The 15,262-nt window shown below is 42.8% G+C and overlaps 1 protein-coding gene across 1 annotated transcript in view; it reads left to right on the plus strand.

Moving 5' to 3' along the window:
- Nucleotides 1–6,335, plus strand: part of lhfpl5a (LHFPL tetraspan subfamily member 5a) — a 58,445-nt gene extending 52,110 nt beyond the window's left edge. Inside the window, exon 3 of the mRNA XM_039749283.1 lies at nucleotides 5,210–6,335. Within this exon, the coding sequence (XP_039605217.1) occupies nucleotides 5,210–5,226 (17 nt within the window). The 3' untranslated portion in view covers nucleotides 5,227–6,335. The remainder of the gene's footprint in view (nucleotides 1–5,209) is intronic.
- The last annotated feature ends 8,927 nt before the right edge of the window (nucleotides 6,336–15,262 follow it).

Raw genomic sequence — 15,262 nt, forward strand, 5'->3', positions numbered from 1 at the left:
GGCATCTGGCAGACAAGCTCCTGTTCTGTTTGTGAGGTCCACAGCTCCCATTCTGCGTGACAGAACAGCGATGTATGAAGGAGTGACAGAGCAGCCTCTGCCTTTTTTTTCTTATTGTTTAAGTACAGAAAACACGACACATAAGGCTGTTGAGCTTCTCTTCTTTTTGTGAGGTTCAAAACACGCGTGTTCCTTATTCCTCATTGCTACATGCTCCGCATTATACTTTCTGACTGAATGCTCATTGGTGCTCAGCTCTCACAGGTAAAGAACCCAACCCTATGACCAAACCTGATTGGTTTTATCCCAGCCAGTCACAGACAAGTTGGTCTCAGTCGTTGGGTACGTCACACTAGACGAGTCATTTGGATAATGTACAGGAAGAATACGACTTAAAAATCGCTTGAAAAGTTGTCTAATGTGACATAGCCTTTAAGCCCCCATCGCATTACACAACATTTCCATTAATTATCAGGCATAGCCTTCATTTACTTACTCTTAGTCAGTCACATAGTGTGACAACCCAGTGACTTGGGCAATTTCCAGTCTCACTGTTACCATCGAGCGGCACGGTGGCGCAGTGGTAGTGCTGGTGCCTCGCAGTTTGGAGACCTGGGTTCGTTTACTACGTGGAGTTTGCATGTTCTCCCCGTGTCTGCGTGAGTTTCCTCCCACAGTCCAAAGACATTCAGGTTTGGTGCATTGGAGATCCTAAATTGTCCCTAGTGTGTGCGTGTGCCCTGCGGTGAGCTGTTGCCCTGCCCAGGGGTTTGTTTCTGCCCTGCGCTGGCTGGGATTGACTCCAGCAGACCCCCGTGACCCTGTGTTAGGATATAGCAGGTTGAATAATGACTGACTGACTGACTAACTGTTACCTTCAGGAGATGAGCTGAGATGAGGCAATAAAGAGTCCAAGGTGGCGTTGTTTCGTCGTGGTTGAGTTTTGTATTACTCTGCTTTCCCCTTTTGTATTCTTTATGATGTAGAGCAGAGGTTTCCAACTCCAGTCCTGGAGGACCGCAATGGCTGCAGGTTTTCATTCTAACCCTTTTCTTAATTAGTGACCTGTTTTTGCTGCTAATTATCTTCTTTTGAATTAATTTTAATGGACTTGCTTTTTTAAGATTTGTTCCCCTGAATTTCTTTATTTCTTTCCTTAAATGGCAGCCAAATAGAAATGAAATGTGAAGTGAGGGAGCCAACAGAAGACCATCTAAGTCAGGGCCTCAAACTCCAACCAGTTGCTTCATTAGGCGCCGATTCTTGTCGTTAATTAAACTCGTTCTTTAATTCCGAGGCTTGCTGCTGCTCTCATTGTGCAATAGCAGACAATCCTGAAATTATTGATTTTCTCTTTTCTAAGAACTCTGCTAAAATGTTTAGGGGACCTGAGCAGATCAACACTCCTGAGACCTTCATAATAATAAAAATAAGTTGCATTTATAGAGCGCCTTTCACAAACCCAAGGTCGTTTTACATATAGATGGGGGAAAAAAAAGAAGAGAAAAGTTCGTCAAAGAGGAAAGTTTTGAGTTGAGATTTAAAGGTGGAGAAAGACGAGTAATCTTGGAGTGACTGAGGAAGAACGTTCCAGAGTCGAGGGGCCATAACGCCTGCCAGGGTGGAGAGTCTGGTGTGGGGGACAGTAAGGTGACTGCTGCTCGAGAACCTGAGAGAGCGACGAGGAGTGTAAGGAGCTGGGAGCTGAGTGAGGGGTGCAACATTATGTAGGGTTTTGAAGGTGAGCAGCAGACATCTTGAATTTAATCCTTGATGGAACCGGTAACCAGTGAAGCTGGGAGAGAACTGGGGAAGACACTTTGTGTGGGTGAGGCCTCTGGCTGTGGAGCTCTGAATGTACTGTAGCTCCTGTATAGAGTTTGCAGAGGGAATTACAATAATCAATACGAGACATTATGAAACAATGAACCAGAGTTTGAGCCTCAGGACACAAATGGACAGAGTGGAGCAAAGTGACGGAGATGACAGAATGACATTTTGGAAAGAGCCTCAATGTTAAGTGATGAATCAAACAAAACACCAAGATTTCTGACAAGAGGAGCAGGTTTGACAAGCATGCCATCCACAGAAAGAGAGAAGGTGGGAGTTTGGGCCTACCTGTAACACTTCACTTTTATTGGCATTAAGTCTGATAAAGTTCTCTTCCATCCATAGCTTAAGATAAGTGATGCAGTCAGCGAGTGTGCTGGGAGGCGAGTCTGTACTAAGATAGAACTGTATCTGTGACTGCACAGCAATGGAAGTTAAAGCCATGTCTGCGAATAATCTGACCCAAAGGAAGGATATAAAGTAGAAAGGGTGACGGCCCAAGGACTGAACCCTGAGGGACACCATGCGACACAGGTGAGGTGAAGGGACAAACTGTGGCCTATTAGAAAGATATGATGTGAGCCATTGTAGAGCTAAGCCAGAGATCCCTACAGCAGAGAGACGGGACAGGAGGATTCAGATGTTGTATGATGGATGCAGTTTGCTGGTCCTGTTTTGGCTCGTTTTGTACCTCATTATTGTTTGGCTGCTAATTAAGGAAAAAGAAACGATCAAGGGGCCCTGAGTCTTCAAAAGCAAGTCAGTTAAAATGTATTCAGAAGAAATTAATTACCGTAGCAGCAAAAACAGGGCACTAATTAAGAAAAGGGTTACAATGAAAACCTGCAGCCACTGTGGTCCTCCAGGACTGGAATTGGGGACCCCTGGTGTAGATTTTAGCAGAGTACCTCAAATTCTATAGACCTCCCATTCTTTAGTTATTGTACTTTATAAATTCTCCCCACCTTCCCTTCTACATCTGTAACCTCAGGTAATTAATTACACAGAGTAAAAGGACAAGCAGGAGTTAAGTTACAACTGTAAATAATGTATTAGTGGTAATATTCATAAAAACCGTATATACTCGCGTACAAGTCGGGTCTTGAAATCTGAAAAATCGATCAAAATATCAGACCCCAACTTATACATTTTTTTTTTTTTACATTTTCTTGCCTCCTCTAATCTCTCATCAGTTTCTCAGACACTCTGAATTTTGTTGCAGAAGCACGGTTACCAATTTCTTTCACCACTTCAACGACTTTTAATTTAAAACCAGCTTCATACTTTCTTCTGATCGAATGCTCCATCGTAGATAAGGGATGCTCTTATGATAAAGGTGTATGAGGGTGTGAGATAAAAAAAAAAACACAAAAAAAGAAATAAATAAAATAGAAATAAAAGGCCGTGTGCTCAGTTGCTTACTCTCTCAGGTGGGCGTTGGCATATCATAATTTCTTGGACCAATAGCGTTTTCCGCATTCAACGTATACAACCAACATTATAAAATACCGGACATTATATGGTAAAATCAAGTCCCGACTTATCTGCGGGAGAACTTAAACGTGAGTATAGACGGTAATAACAGTAAGCAAAGTATATGTGAATATCAACAACCATACAACCTGATGAATTCTGATGTGTAGCTTCAGGTGACATACAGACTTGTTTCTCTATTACAAAAAAAAATCTTGGAAGGGAGACTAGGGAGATAAGACGTGATCTTCTCGGAAGACAAGGCAGTGAGACAACATTTAAAACAAGTTCACGGACATCTAACCAGGCAGTTGTTGGAATACTTTTGGCAAACACACTTCATGTGCTCCCAGTTCTTAAAACAACGAGAAGTGACAAGCAGAACACGCAGCTCGCCAGCAGCAGCAGCATCGGGAAGCCAGCAGATGATCCGACCGCTTCTCCTTAGCGTGTGCTCACAATGCGAGCAGCATTGTACTTCCTGCAAGAAACAGATTTAACCACTCCCAGGGCCAGAAATAAAGGACAAGTATTGTTTTTTACAAAATTGTTAAAGTAAAAGTGAAAATAAAGCATATGTAACAATTCCCATGAAAATAACAATCTCTTTAAATTGTATATCTGGTAAAAGAAACCCGGGGGTAGGCGTGCAGGTGGCAGAAGCCCCTAGTAGTTACTTAAATGTCTCTGGTCAAGTCAATCATTTTTAGTCCGTTTTGTTCAGGGTAGGCCACATGCCTGACTCAAAGTGGCTGCTGACTTGTGCTTTCTGCTCTTCATGGCCATGGTGCGTGTGTGTGGGAGACAGAGAGAGGGGTAAATCGACCAAATGTATAGATTCTGTTCAAATCCTTACATCAGTAGGACACTGTGGTGCAGAATGGCCTCTGATTCCATACCAATCCCAAACAGCCAACTTTAAGCCAATAGAATTCCAGTTCAGCTTGTTCATGGCTTTTAGTCCCTCAGTCCTAACACAGCCACTCTTGCCAGGTTCTGCCATCCCTTTCAATGCCTATCCACACCTGCCTCCAAGATCATTTATTGGAGTTTGCCAGCTACTGTAGGTTCATGGCTTTCCTATAGTGGTTGCCAAACCAGTCTGAACCCCCCAAACCAAACCCTGCAATGAAATTCACATCCTGAGTCCATGCGAAAGACTCCGGGGGTCTGTTTAGTTAGACATGAAGGCATTGCTGTTGTCATCAATGAAATCCATCCATCCATCCATTATCCAACCCGCTATATCCTAACTACAGGGTCACGGGGGTCTGCTGGAGCCAATCCCAGCCAACACAGGGCGCAAGGCAGGAAACAAACCCCGGGGCAGGGCACACACACACACACACACACACATGGGACAATTTAGGATCACCAATGCAACTAACCTGCAAGTCTTTGGACTGTGACTGTAGACCCTGAGGAAACCCAAGCAGACACGAGGAGAACGTGCAAAATCCACGCAAACCCGGGTCTCCTAACTGCGAGGCAGCAGCGCTACTCAATGAAATCCTGAAGCGCTAATATTACATTTGCTTTGTCTGACTTACAAATAAAGACATACACGATATTTATCAACTTATACACCACAACAGCAATCTAATATTTTTTTTTAATAAGCAAACCAGTTTATAATGTAAGCACCTAAATTGCTCTAAAGACAAAAAATGTGTAACTTTTCAGTTGAACATTACAATGCTAGTTATTCTCGTAAACTTGGACTCCTGCAGCACTGACCCCACTGCTAATGCCGATGACGTGACGTGTCAGGAGCCCCTTGACCGGTCAGATTTATGCTTTGCAGTGGTGTTTGGTTTTGTTTTCCCCACAAAGCCATGCTAACCGCGTCCTTTTCCAGCAGGTCCGCTAAACTGTCTGTTTGCCTTTCTGTTTTTCTCTTCCGCAGAGGGGGGTCACGCCTAAACGGCCGTTGCCATGACAAGTGACACACGGTGACTGAAGATACCAGACTGATGGCGGGAGATCCCTCAAGTTAAGACGTGCTGCTGCTGCTGCTGCTGCTGTTGTTGTGGGGGCCGCATCGTCGCCGTCATCCACCTGAAGCTGAAGACATCTCACACGGGATTTTGAAGATTTTAGGCTGCAACATGGTGCCTGCGAATAAAGGAGCCGCATGGAAGGTAGGGGTGGACATTCATCACGGCCACAGCCTTTCTTTACTGTTACAATTCCTTAGACTTACCCGATTACGTCACCGTGGCCAGCATTGTTCCGCTGATCAATTCAAAAAGTGGACAACAAAACTGAGTGTCACCCTCCCACCTAGCAGTTGTGCTCTTCTCATTTTGATCAATTAGAGCACACTCTTTATTTATTTATTTTTTAAATATATTTACTGCAGTACCCCATTTATTGCGACATATTCCCAATCAGCAAGAGGTCAAACTACTAGGCAGACGGGCACTCAAGGAAGAGGGACACAGCATAGCACTCGGGGACAGATGGCCTAAGATCTCCCACCTTATCTTTAACTTCTTTTAAGGGCTGAAAAGCAAAACAGGACCACCTCACACTCGGTGAAAGCATCGTCAGCGGTTCGCACCAGCAAACTTGTAAGTGAAGCAAATGCTGCAGGCGTATAAAGATCTGGGACGACGACGATGCCCCCTGCTGTGCAGGACGTGAATGCTCGCCATCTCTACTGCGTGCCCTGCCAGCCGAGTGGGCACTGACTTTACAAAACGAGTGTTTGCCCCTTCCGCGTGTATAGCACAGTCACTGTGTTTCAATGTTGTGTCTGAAAGTCGCACTCAGGCGCCAGCCTGACCTTGGCAGTCGTCGAAATGTCTCTGTGTGCCTCCAACTTGTGCTTCTCGATTTTTTTTTACGATTCTGTATGTAATGGTGAAGAATGTAAAAAATGTGTTTCTATCATTTGGAATAAATGTGGTTGAACTAAATCCTTCGCCAGGTTGTCTAAATTCCTATGCGATTCACGACAGTACGTCAGTAGTGGGACAGCACTACTCCGGTTCTCAGTAATTGCAAACAAAGGTTTAGATAACTTCATTCCTGGATGTGCCTCCACACTCGCCGAGTCAATTCTTAGGACCACTAGACTAATGCTGGGAGGGGCCGCCTTCTGTTCTCAAACAGCACGGACTCAACAAGATGTTGGAAACATTCCTCTGTGATTCTGCAAGTGCGTCAGAGAATTTCTGAAGATTTGTCAGCTGCATGTTCATGATGCGGATCTGCTAGTCGACTATGGGTGGTCAGTTGGATTCAGATTGGGCAACTGGGAGGGCCACTGCACTCTCTGTCAGTTTGAGGATTGACTTTATGACCCAGTGCATGATCGTGTTGGATGAGGCCATTAGAAGATGTGAGCATAAAGGGATGTGCAAGGTCAGTAACAATACTCAGAAAGGCCGTGGCATTCAAGCGATGATTGATTGGTACCAATGGGCCCAAAGTGTGCCAAGGTAACCTTACACCACCAGCACCACCACCAGCCTGGACTGTGGCCACAATGCAAGGTGGGTGCATGGATTGATGCTGCTAGTGCCAAATTCTGACCCTACCACCTGTGTGCCTCAGCAGACATCGAGAATCATTAGACCAGGCTTCTTTTCTGCAGTCTTACACTGTCCATTTTTTGTGAGCCTGTGCCCACCACAGCCTCAGCTTTCCATGACGTGGTCTGCCATCTGCCTCAAGGTTCAACATGTTGTGCGCTCTTTTCTGCTCACCACCGTTGTATAAGGTGGTCATCGGAGTTTCTGTGGCCTTTCTGTTTGCCTGAACCATTGTGACCCTTCTCCTCTAACCTCTCTCATTAACAAGGCTTTTCTGTCCACAAAACCCACCGCTCACTGCTTCTTTTTTGGTTTTCAACACAATTCAGAGTAATCATGAGAAGGCAGTGTGTGTGAAAAGTCCACGAGATCAACAGGTTACAGACATACTCAAAGCAGCAACAGTCGCCGCACAGTCCAAACCACTCAGATCACATTTTTGCCCCATTCTGGTGTTTGATGTAAACATTAACTGAAGCTCCTGCCCCGACTCCACATCACTGTATGTGTTGTGCTGCCGCCGCCACATGATTGGCTCGTTAAATAATTGCATGGATGAGAAGATGGACAGGTGTTCCTAATGATATGGTCAGTGAATGTATATACAAAAAGGCAAATGAAAAGACCACCTTTAAAAAGCTCTCTCAGCCCATCCCACCACATTTGCTTCATTTCCACTGTCAGAGCTGTGGCCATTCCTATTCGCAAAAAAAAAACCAAAACAGTGGGACAAAAATCTGTGTTAATAAACAATATGGTTAATAAAGCGTGCTAAACAGAAGAAACTACTGTCTTTAAGCAGCTCACTTAGGTTATTGTCAGGTTTTCTCCAAAAGGTTTCAGAAAGTGGGCACGTGACTGTGGTATGAAATGTGCTAAGAAACAGGAGAGGGTCTTACATCAGGTATAAGGGGTGATTTGCTATCCATTGAATAAAATTAGGCATTTTAATGAAGGCTGCTGCTTGAATAAAAAAAAAAAATAATCACAAGCACATGATTAAAGTTCTTAATCAAAATTACCTACATACTTAAAATTTTACCTTTTCCTTCAAGCATATTAATATCCACTTTAATAAAAGGACAAGTGTCTGTCTCTCCAACGGATGGTGCATCACAAACCTCCACCTTAATAAAAGGAAAGTGTCCATGTCTCTACCAGGTTAACCTGTCACTGTCACTTCAACAGCGCATCAGACACCCACCTTAATAAAAGGAAAAGTGCCTGTGTGTCTACTGAGCTGCCTTGTCTCTGTTACTTTAACAGATGGTGCATCACAAACATCCTCCTTAATAAAAGGATAAGTGTCTATGTTTCTGTCTCTCCAACAGATGGCGCATCACATTCACCTTAGTAAAAGGGTAAGTGTCTGTCCAATGGCTATGTCTTCGTCTCTCCAATAGATGGCACATCACAAACACTCACCTTAAAAGGATATCTGTGTCTACGAGCTGCCTTGTTTCTGTAGCTCCAACAGATGGCGCATCATGAACATCCACCTTATTTTAAGGATAAGTGTCTTTTCCAGTTACTACGTCTCTGTCATTCCAACAGATGGTTCATCACAAATATTAACACTGCAAAATGGCATAGTCTACAACACGTCTTCGACAGGTAGCACAGCTACTTGTGGACAGTAACACCAATCCACCTAACATGAATGGCTTAGGACTGCAAGAGAAAACCCGGATGAACATGGGGAGAACATGCAGACACCACACAGCAAGGTCAATTGATGAACCCTGCTCTCCTAACTGTGAGGCAGAAGCACTACCATTGTACCACCCTGTTTGGTAATCTAGCAACAGATAAACTGCTTCATTCTACTATAAGCGTGAAAATGGAAGTGGAAAACAAGTAAAGCTGACAAAAGAATTTTTCAGGGTTATAGATTTACTATGAGACCCCTAAAGTGGACGAGTGACAATCAGACGATTCCACACCCAAAAAAGGCACCAGTCAAACATTTGGACAACCTGCTTGTATAAACAGTTGAGGTAATCAGACCTCCTCGCTTTCTGCACACTTTTGTGTAAATTTCATCTTAAATGACAAATTTACCATTTTTGTCCATCAATCTGCACAAAAAATGTAAAATAAAAATATGTTCAGAATAGTTTCCAAATTTATAAATAATCACACACACAAAAAAAGTGAGAGCTTTGAGTCTTCTTGGAGGGAACCTCTACAAGCTTTGCAAACCTGGACTTCAGAAGCTCCGTTTGATTGGATGAGAAGAGTGTGGAAGCAGCGTCTCTCCACATTTGTGCCTGGCGTGTTGCTCTAGTGAGACTCCTCCACGCTTTGTGCTGCATGTCATGGTGAAGGTGGGCACAGGTTACACACAAACACCAAAGCAGTCGTCTTCTCTCTGTTTGCCTGCATTGATCCGTACGTCAGTTCAGACCCGCGTCTCTCCCTGTCCCATCACCACTGTGCACTTTCATCATGATGGCACTCCTCTAGTTCAGATATGTCATGTATGATGTCACCCACAGAAAAGTGAGCAGAGTAACAGCTGTGACTTCTAGACGTCCATTTGATAAACAGCAGCACTGGACAATTAAAGAAAATCTGAGGAAATGGCGTAAAGACAGAAACACAGCAATTACTTGGTGAGTAGAAGAACAAGACCTACTTCACTGCAGTGAAATGGAGATGGCCCTGCGCTCAACTGTCAGTCCTTATATAAAATAAAAAAAATTCTGAGACGAGACTCTCTCAGACAGACACTTTCATGTCCCGTGAGAAGAGACTTTGTGCCAAGAGATTTAACCACACCCGAGACCAGAAATAAAAGACAAAAGGGTAGGTTACAAAGTAGACTGTCGTAAAAAATTCAAAAACGTTGATGCAGTACACATGCAAAGCAGGCGAGAGAATGAAAGTACTAAAATTTAAAAGTCTCAAAAAATTGTAGTAAAGATCGCATTAGCGCAAACAAACAGAAATTACTCGGTGAGATAACGGAACAGCAAAAAGAGATTGAATATATTGTTCGGATTTATATACATTAAGTTGGAGACTTGTAGTTCGTCTAATTCGTGTTGCTATCAGGGAAAAGTAGCATCTCTTTTATATACAACTTAACAGACTTAGATCGCCTTTTCTCTCGATTATATATATATAAAATAAATAAATAAATAAATAAATCTTGGGAGGGAGACGAGACATGATCTTCTCGGAAGACAATCTGACATCCCACAAGAGACACTAACGTCACGCGAGACAGGGCAGTGAGACAACATTTAAAACAAGTTCATAGGCATCTAACCACACAGTTAGAATGCTTTTGGCAGACACGCTTCATGTGCTCTCAGCTCTTAAAACAATGAAAATCGACAAGCAGAACATGCAGCTCGCCAGCAGCAGCAGGAAGCCAGCAGATGATCCGACCGCTTCTCCTTAGCGTGTGTTCAGCCCAACACATGAGCAGCATTATACGTCATGCGAGAAAGAGATTTAACCACGCCCAAGGCCGGAAATAAAGGACAAGTATTGTTTTTACAAACGTTTTCAAGTAAAAGCGTAAATATTGCATATGTAACAATTCCCATGAAAATAACAATTTCTTTAAATTGTATATCCGGTAAACCAAACCTGGGGGAGGGCAAGCAAAGAGAGCAGGGGACGGAGCCCTCTAGTTTTCTATAATTTGCTTGAACATTCCGTTGATTTTGTGACTTCTCTCATCGCGCTAAGAATCATAGTTCAGTTGCAGTTCCAGTTTATTTGTGCGAATCCGAGAGACACACAACGGGCCAAGGGGAGGGGGACGGGGCCCTTCTGACTCATGCTCCAACCTCAGGGCGTGTACTTTACCTCCGCTTAGCTAGCAAACAAGAGAACTACTTCACGGATTTAGATCAGGTTTTTCCCGCAAATTTGCTTGAACGTTTTGGATGATTTTGCAACTTCTCTCATCACGTTCCCTTGCTGTACCAATTTATTTGTGCTAACCTGAGACAGAGGCTGCAGGCCGAGGGGAGGTGGGACCTCAGGAGTATGGAGCTGGGTGGGGACCTCTCCTCACTCACTCGCCAGCCTCTGTTCGAGTTAGTCTACACCTTGCCTCCGCTTAGCTAGCGATAACCTGTTTGTTCAGCAGACATGATCATTTAGTTTGTTAAGGAGTAACGTTTGACTTTTTGAGAGAGAGCGCTACAAATGATTACATTTTATTTTACTTATAAAGTTTGTCCTGTTTTACTACTACATGGGTTGAGCTGTGGGAGACAGCTAGTTGTCTAGAGTCATGGCCCAAACTTTTGAGAATGACACAAATATTCATTTTCACAAAGTTTGCTGTCTCAGTTTTTATGATAGTGATATGCATATGCTCCAGAATGTTCTGAAGAGGGATCAGATGAATTGCAAAGTCCCTCTTTGCCAGGAAAATTAACTTAATCCCAAAAAAGCTCACTTCCACTGGATTTCAGCCCTGCCACAGAAGGACCATCATTGCTTTGCACAAAAAAGGCTTCACAGGCAAGGATATTGCTGCTAGTAAGACTGCACCTAAATTAGTCATTTATCAGATCATCAAGAACTTCAAGGACAGAAAGAGAGAGGCTCAATTGTTGTAATGAAGGCTTCAGGGCACCCAAGAAAGTCCAGCAAGCTCCAGAACCGTCTCCTAAAGTTCATTCAGCTGTGGGCACCACCAGTACAGAGCTTGCTCAGGAATGGCAGCAGGAAGGTGGGAGTCCATCTGGCACGCACAGTGAGGGAGGTGAAGACTTTTGAAGTATGGCCTGGTGTCAAGACGGGCAGCAAAGAAGCCAAGAAAAACATCAGGGACAGACTGATATTCGGCAAAATGTACAGGTATCGGATCGTTGAGGACTGCTGGGGTCAAGTCATTTTCTCTGATGAATCCCTTTTCTGATTGTATGGTGCATCCAGAGAAGAAAAAGATGAGCGGCGCTACCATCAGGTCTATGTCAGGCCAACAGTAAAGCATCCTGAGACCATTCATGTGTGGGGTTGCTTCTCAGCCAAGGCAGTGGGCTTACTCACAATTTTGCCTAAGAACACAGCCATGAATAAAGAATGGGACCAAAACATCCTCTGAGAGCAACTTCTCCCAACCATCCAAGAACAGTTTGGTGACCAACAATGCATTTTCAAGTAAGATAGTTCTCACTTTTGCCTTATGGCCCGGTGATCCAAGTAACTCGGGGAACAAAATATTGAAATTTGGGGTCCATGGCCATGAAACTCCCCATTGAGAAGTTATGGTCAATCCTCAAGAGGCGGGTGGACAAACAAAAACCCAACAACTCTGACAAACTCCAAGCATTGATTATGCATCACCGCATTTGCAATAACAGACTTGTTCATCAAATACAGCTCTGCAAGTAGAATGCATATGAACTCATAATTAGAAAGAGTACATGAAAATGAGGGGCTACTTCAAATGCAACAAAAAGGACACATTTCATCTAGGCAACCATACTGAAGATGGGAGGCACTGGTGAAGGAAAACAGTGTTGTGCTTCACTTAATATGCTCACTGTTTACATGAAATTTAATTTTACTTTATTATCTTGCATATTTAAATCTCTAGTAGGCAACTATATCACCTGTCAAAAGTTTTAGGACAACTGTTTTTCTTCAGATTGAGTCAGTTGAACTGCAACGAATGACCTAAAACGTTGAAAAGGTATGCAGTAACCTGCCGGAGGTTTAAATTTAAAAGTTTAGGTCAGTAAAAATTGAAAAAAAAAAACATATTACAAAATTACAGAATATTACAAATGGAACTACTAGGTTACAATGTACAGATTATTCACAGCAATTAAATTAAATTAAGCCTTGCAAGTTGAAGCAAACAATTTGCACACGTGTCCCAACTTCTGTTGATTACTTAAACACCCTAAAAGAAGAATTGGAGCAGACTGTGTTACTACACCCTCTGAAGTACTACTTGGGCAATGTTACACTGTAGAAAATGTAAATTCCGGTGATAATGGCAAGAAAACGACAATTAATAATTGAAAGGAGACGGCATTGTTACCCTTAAAAGAGAAGGCCTTTCATTTAGAGAAATTGCAAATCAAAATGTCACTGAGTGCGGTGTCGTCCCACATAATCCATCAGGTGAAGGGTAATAAAGCTCTGCCTCATCTTATTTGAGAACTGTCATTTTTGTGCCATCAACACTGGAATATTTAAACCTCTTAAAAGTTTACTGCTTACCGTTTCACCTTTTTAGTTAATTCATTTCAACTGATTAAATCTGAAGAAAATCTAGAAAAACTGAGGTGTTCTAAAGCTTTTGACTTCGTTTAGTTTATCTCAAATACAGTCATGTGAAAACATTAGGACACCCTTTGAAAGCATGTGGTTTTTTGTAACATTTTTAATAAATGGTTATTTCATCTCCGTTTCAACAATACAGAGAGATTAAAGTAATCCAACTAAACAAAGAAAACTGAAGAAAAGTCTTTTCAAGATCTTCTGTAAATGTCATTCTACAAAAATGCCTATTCTAACTGAGGAAAAAGATAGGACACCCTCACATGTATTCCCTCTTAAATTGGCTCAGATCTCACACAGGTATATCACACCAGGTGCACATAATTAGTAGATCGTTACTCTGCATGTTGAATGAGGCTTGCCCTATTTAAACCTCAGACATTTAGTTTGGTGTGCTCCTGACTGTTGAAGTGAGAGTGAGCACCATGGTGAGAACAAAAGAGCTGTCAGAGGACTTCAGAAAAAAGATTGTAGCAGCCTATGAGTCTGGGAAGGGATTTAAAAAGATCTCAAAAGATTTTGAAATCAGCCATTCCACTGTCCGGAAGATAGTCTACAAGTGGAGGGCTTTCAAAACAACTGCCAACATGCCCAGGACTGGTCGCCCCAGCAAGTTCACCCCAAGAGCAGACCGCAAGATGCTAAAAGAGGTCTCCAAAAACCCTAAAGTGTCATCTCGAGAACTACAGCAGGTTCTGGCTACTGTTGATGTAGAAGTACATGCCTCTACAATCAGAAAGAGACTGTACAAGTTTAACTTGCATGGGAGGTGTGCAAGGAGGAAACCTTTGCTTTCCAAGAGAAACATCGAGGCCAGACTGACATTTGCCAGAGATAAAGTTGACAAAGACCAGGACTTCTGGAATAATGTTCTTTGGACAGATGAGTCCAAAATTGAATTATTTGGACACAACAGCAGAGGACATGTTTGGCGTAAACCAAACACAGCATTCCAAGAAAAGAACCTCATACCAACTGTGAAGCATGGAGGTGGAAGTGTCATGGTTTGGGGCTGCTTTGCTGCAGCAGGACCTGGTCAGCTCACCATCATAGAATCCACGATGAATTCTACTGTGTATCAGAAGGTGCTTGAAGAACATGTGAGACCATCAGTTAGAAAATTAAAGCTGAAGCGGAACTGGACCATGCAACATGACAATGACCCAAAACATACTAGTAAATCAACCAAAGATTGGCTGAAAAAGAAGAAATGGAGAGTCCTGGAATGGCCAAGTCAAAGTCCAGATTTGAATCCCATTGAGATGCTGTGGGGTGACTTGAAAAGGGCTGTACGTGCAAGAAACCCCTCAAACATCTCACAGCTGAAAAAGTTCTGCATTGAGGAGTGGGGTAAAATTTCCTCAGACCGATGTCGAAGACTGGTAGATGGCTACAAGAACCGTCTCACTGCAGTTATTTCAGCCAAAGGAGGTAACACTCGCTATTAGGGGCAAGGGTGTCCTATCTTTTTCCTCAGTTAGAATAGGCATTTTTGTAGAATGACATTTACAGAAGATCTTGAAAAGACTTTTCTTCAGTTTTCTTTGTTTAGTTGGATTACTTTAATCTCTCTGTATTGTTGAAACGGAGATGAAATAACCATTTATTAAAAATGTTACAAAAAACCACATGCTTTCAAAGGGTGTCCTAATGTTTTCACATGACTGTATGTCTACAGTCTTTGGGCTTGTAAATATGAGCTAATAACATTTACTTTGATACAATACAGTAAGTGTTAATCAGACATGTCAAAGTGAATGTGTCTGCCGTGTCCACCTTGCACCCAAAATCTGATGGCCATGCAGGTGCATCACTGTTGAGGTTCAGATTTTGGGCACTTGGCCATCACACAGGACATTTGTTACGCGGCTTGATCTGTCTGATAATTTAAACCTTTTACATGGTCAACTGTTCTCTGATCATCAGAGGCACAAAGAGGCTGAATTGATCTGTCTGAATGGAACATGTGCCAGATATTTTATACAAACTCCTGTGTACAGTATGTGTGTATTGCCCAAGTACTAGCAGAAATATTTCCCATAATCTGCAGTGTTTGCAGTATTTAGACCACTCCTGTGACAGATCACATTAATACCTTATAAGCAAACTGCTCAAGGGTTGGCTTGGTACCAAGATCGACTGTTTTGGTCTGCACTAAC

This window comes from Polypterus senegalus, chromosome 3 (assembly GCF_016835505.1).
Source record: "Polypterus senegalus isolate Bchr_013 chromosome 3, ASM1683550v1, whole genome shotgun sequence".
In the NCBI taxonomy this organism is placed as follows: domain Eukaryota; kingdom Metazoa; phylum Chordata; class Cladistia; order Polypteriformes; family Polypteridae; genus Polypterus; species Polypterus senegalus.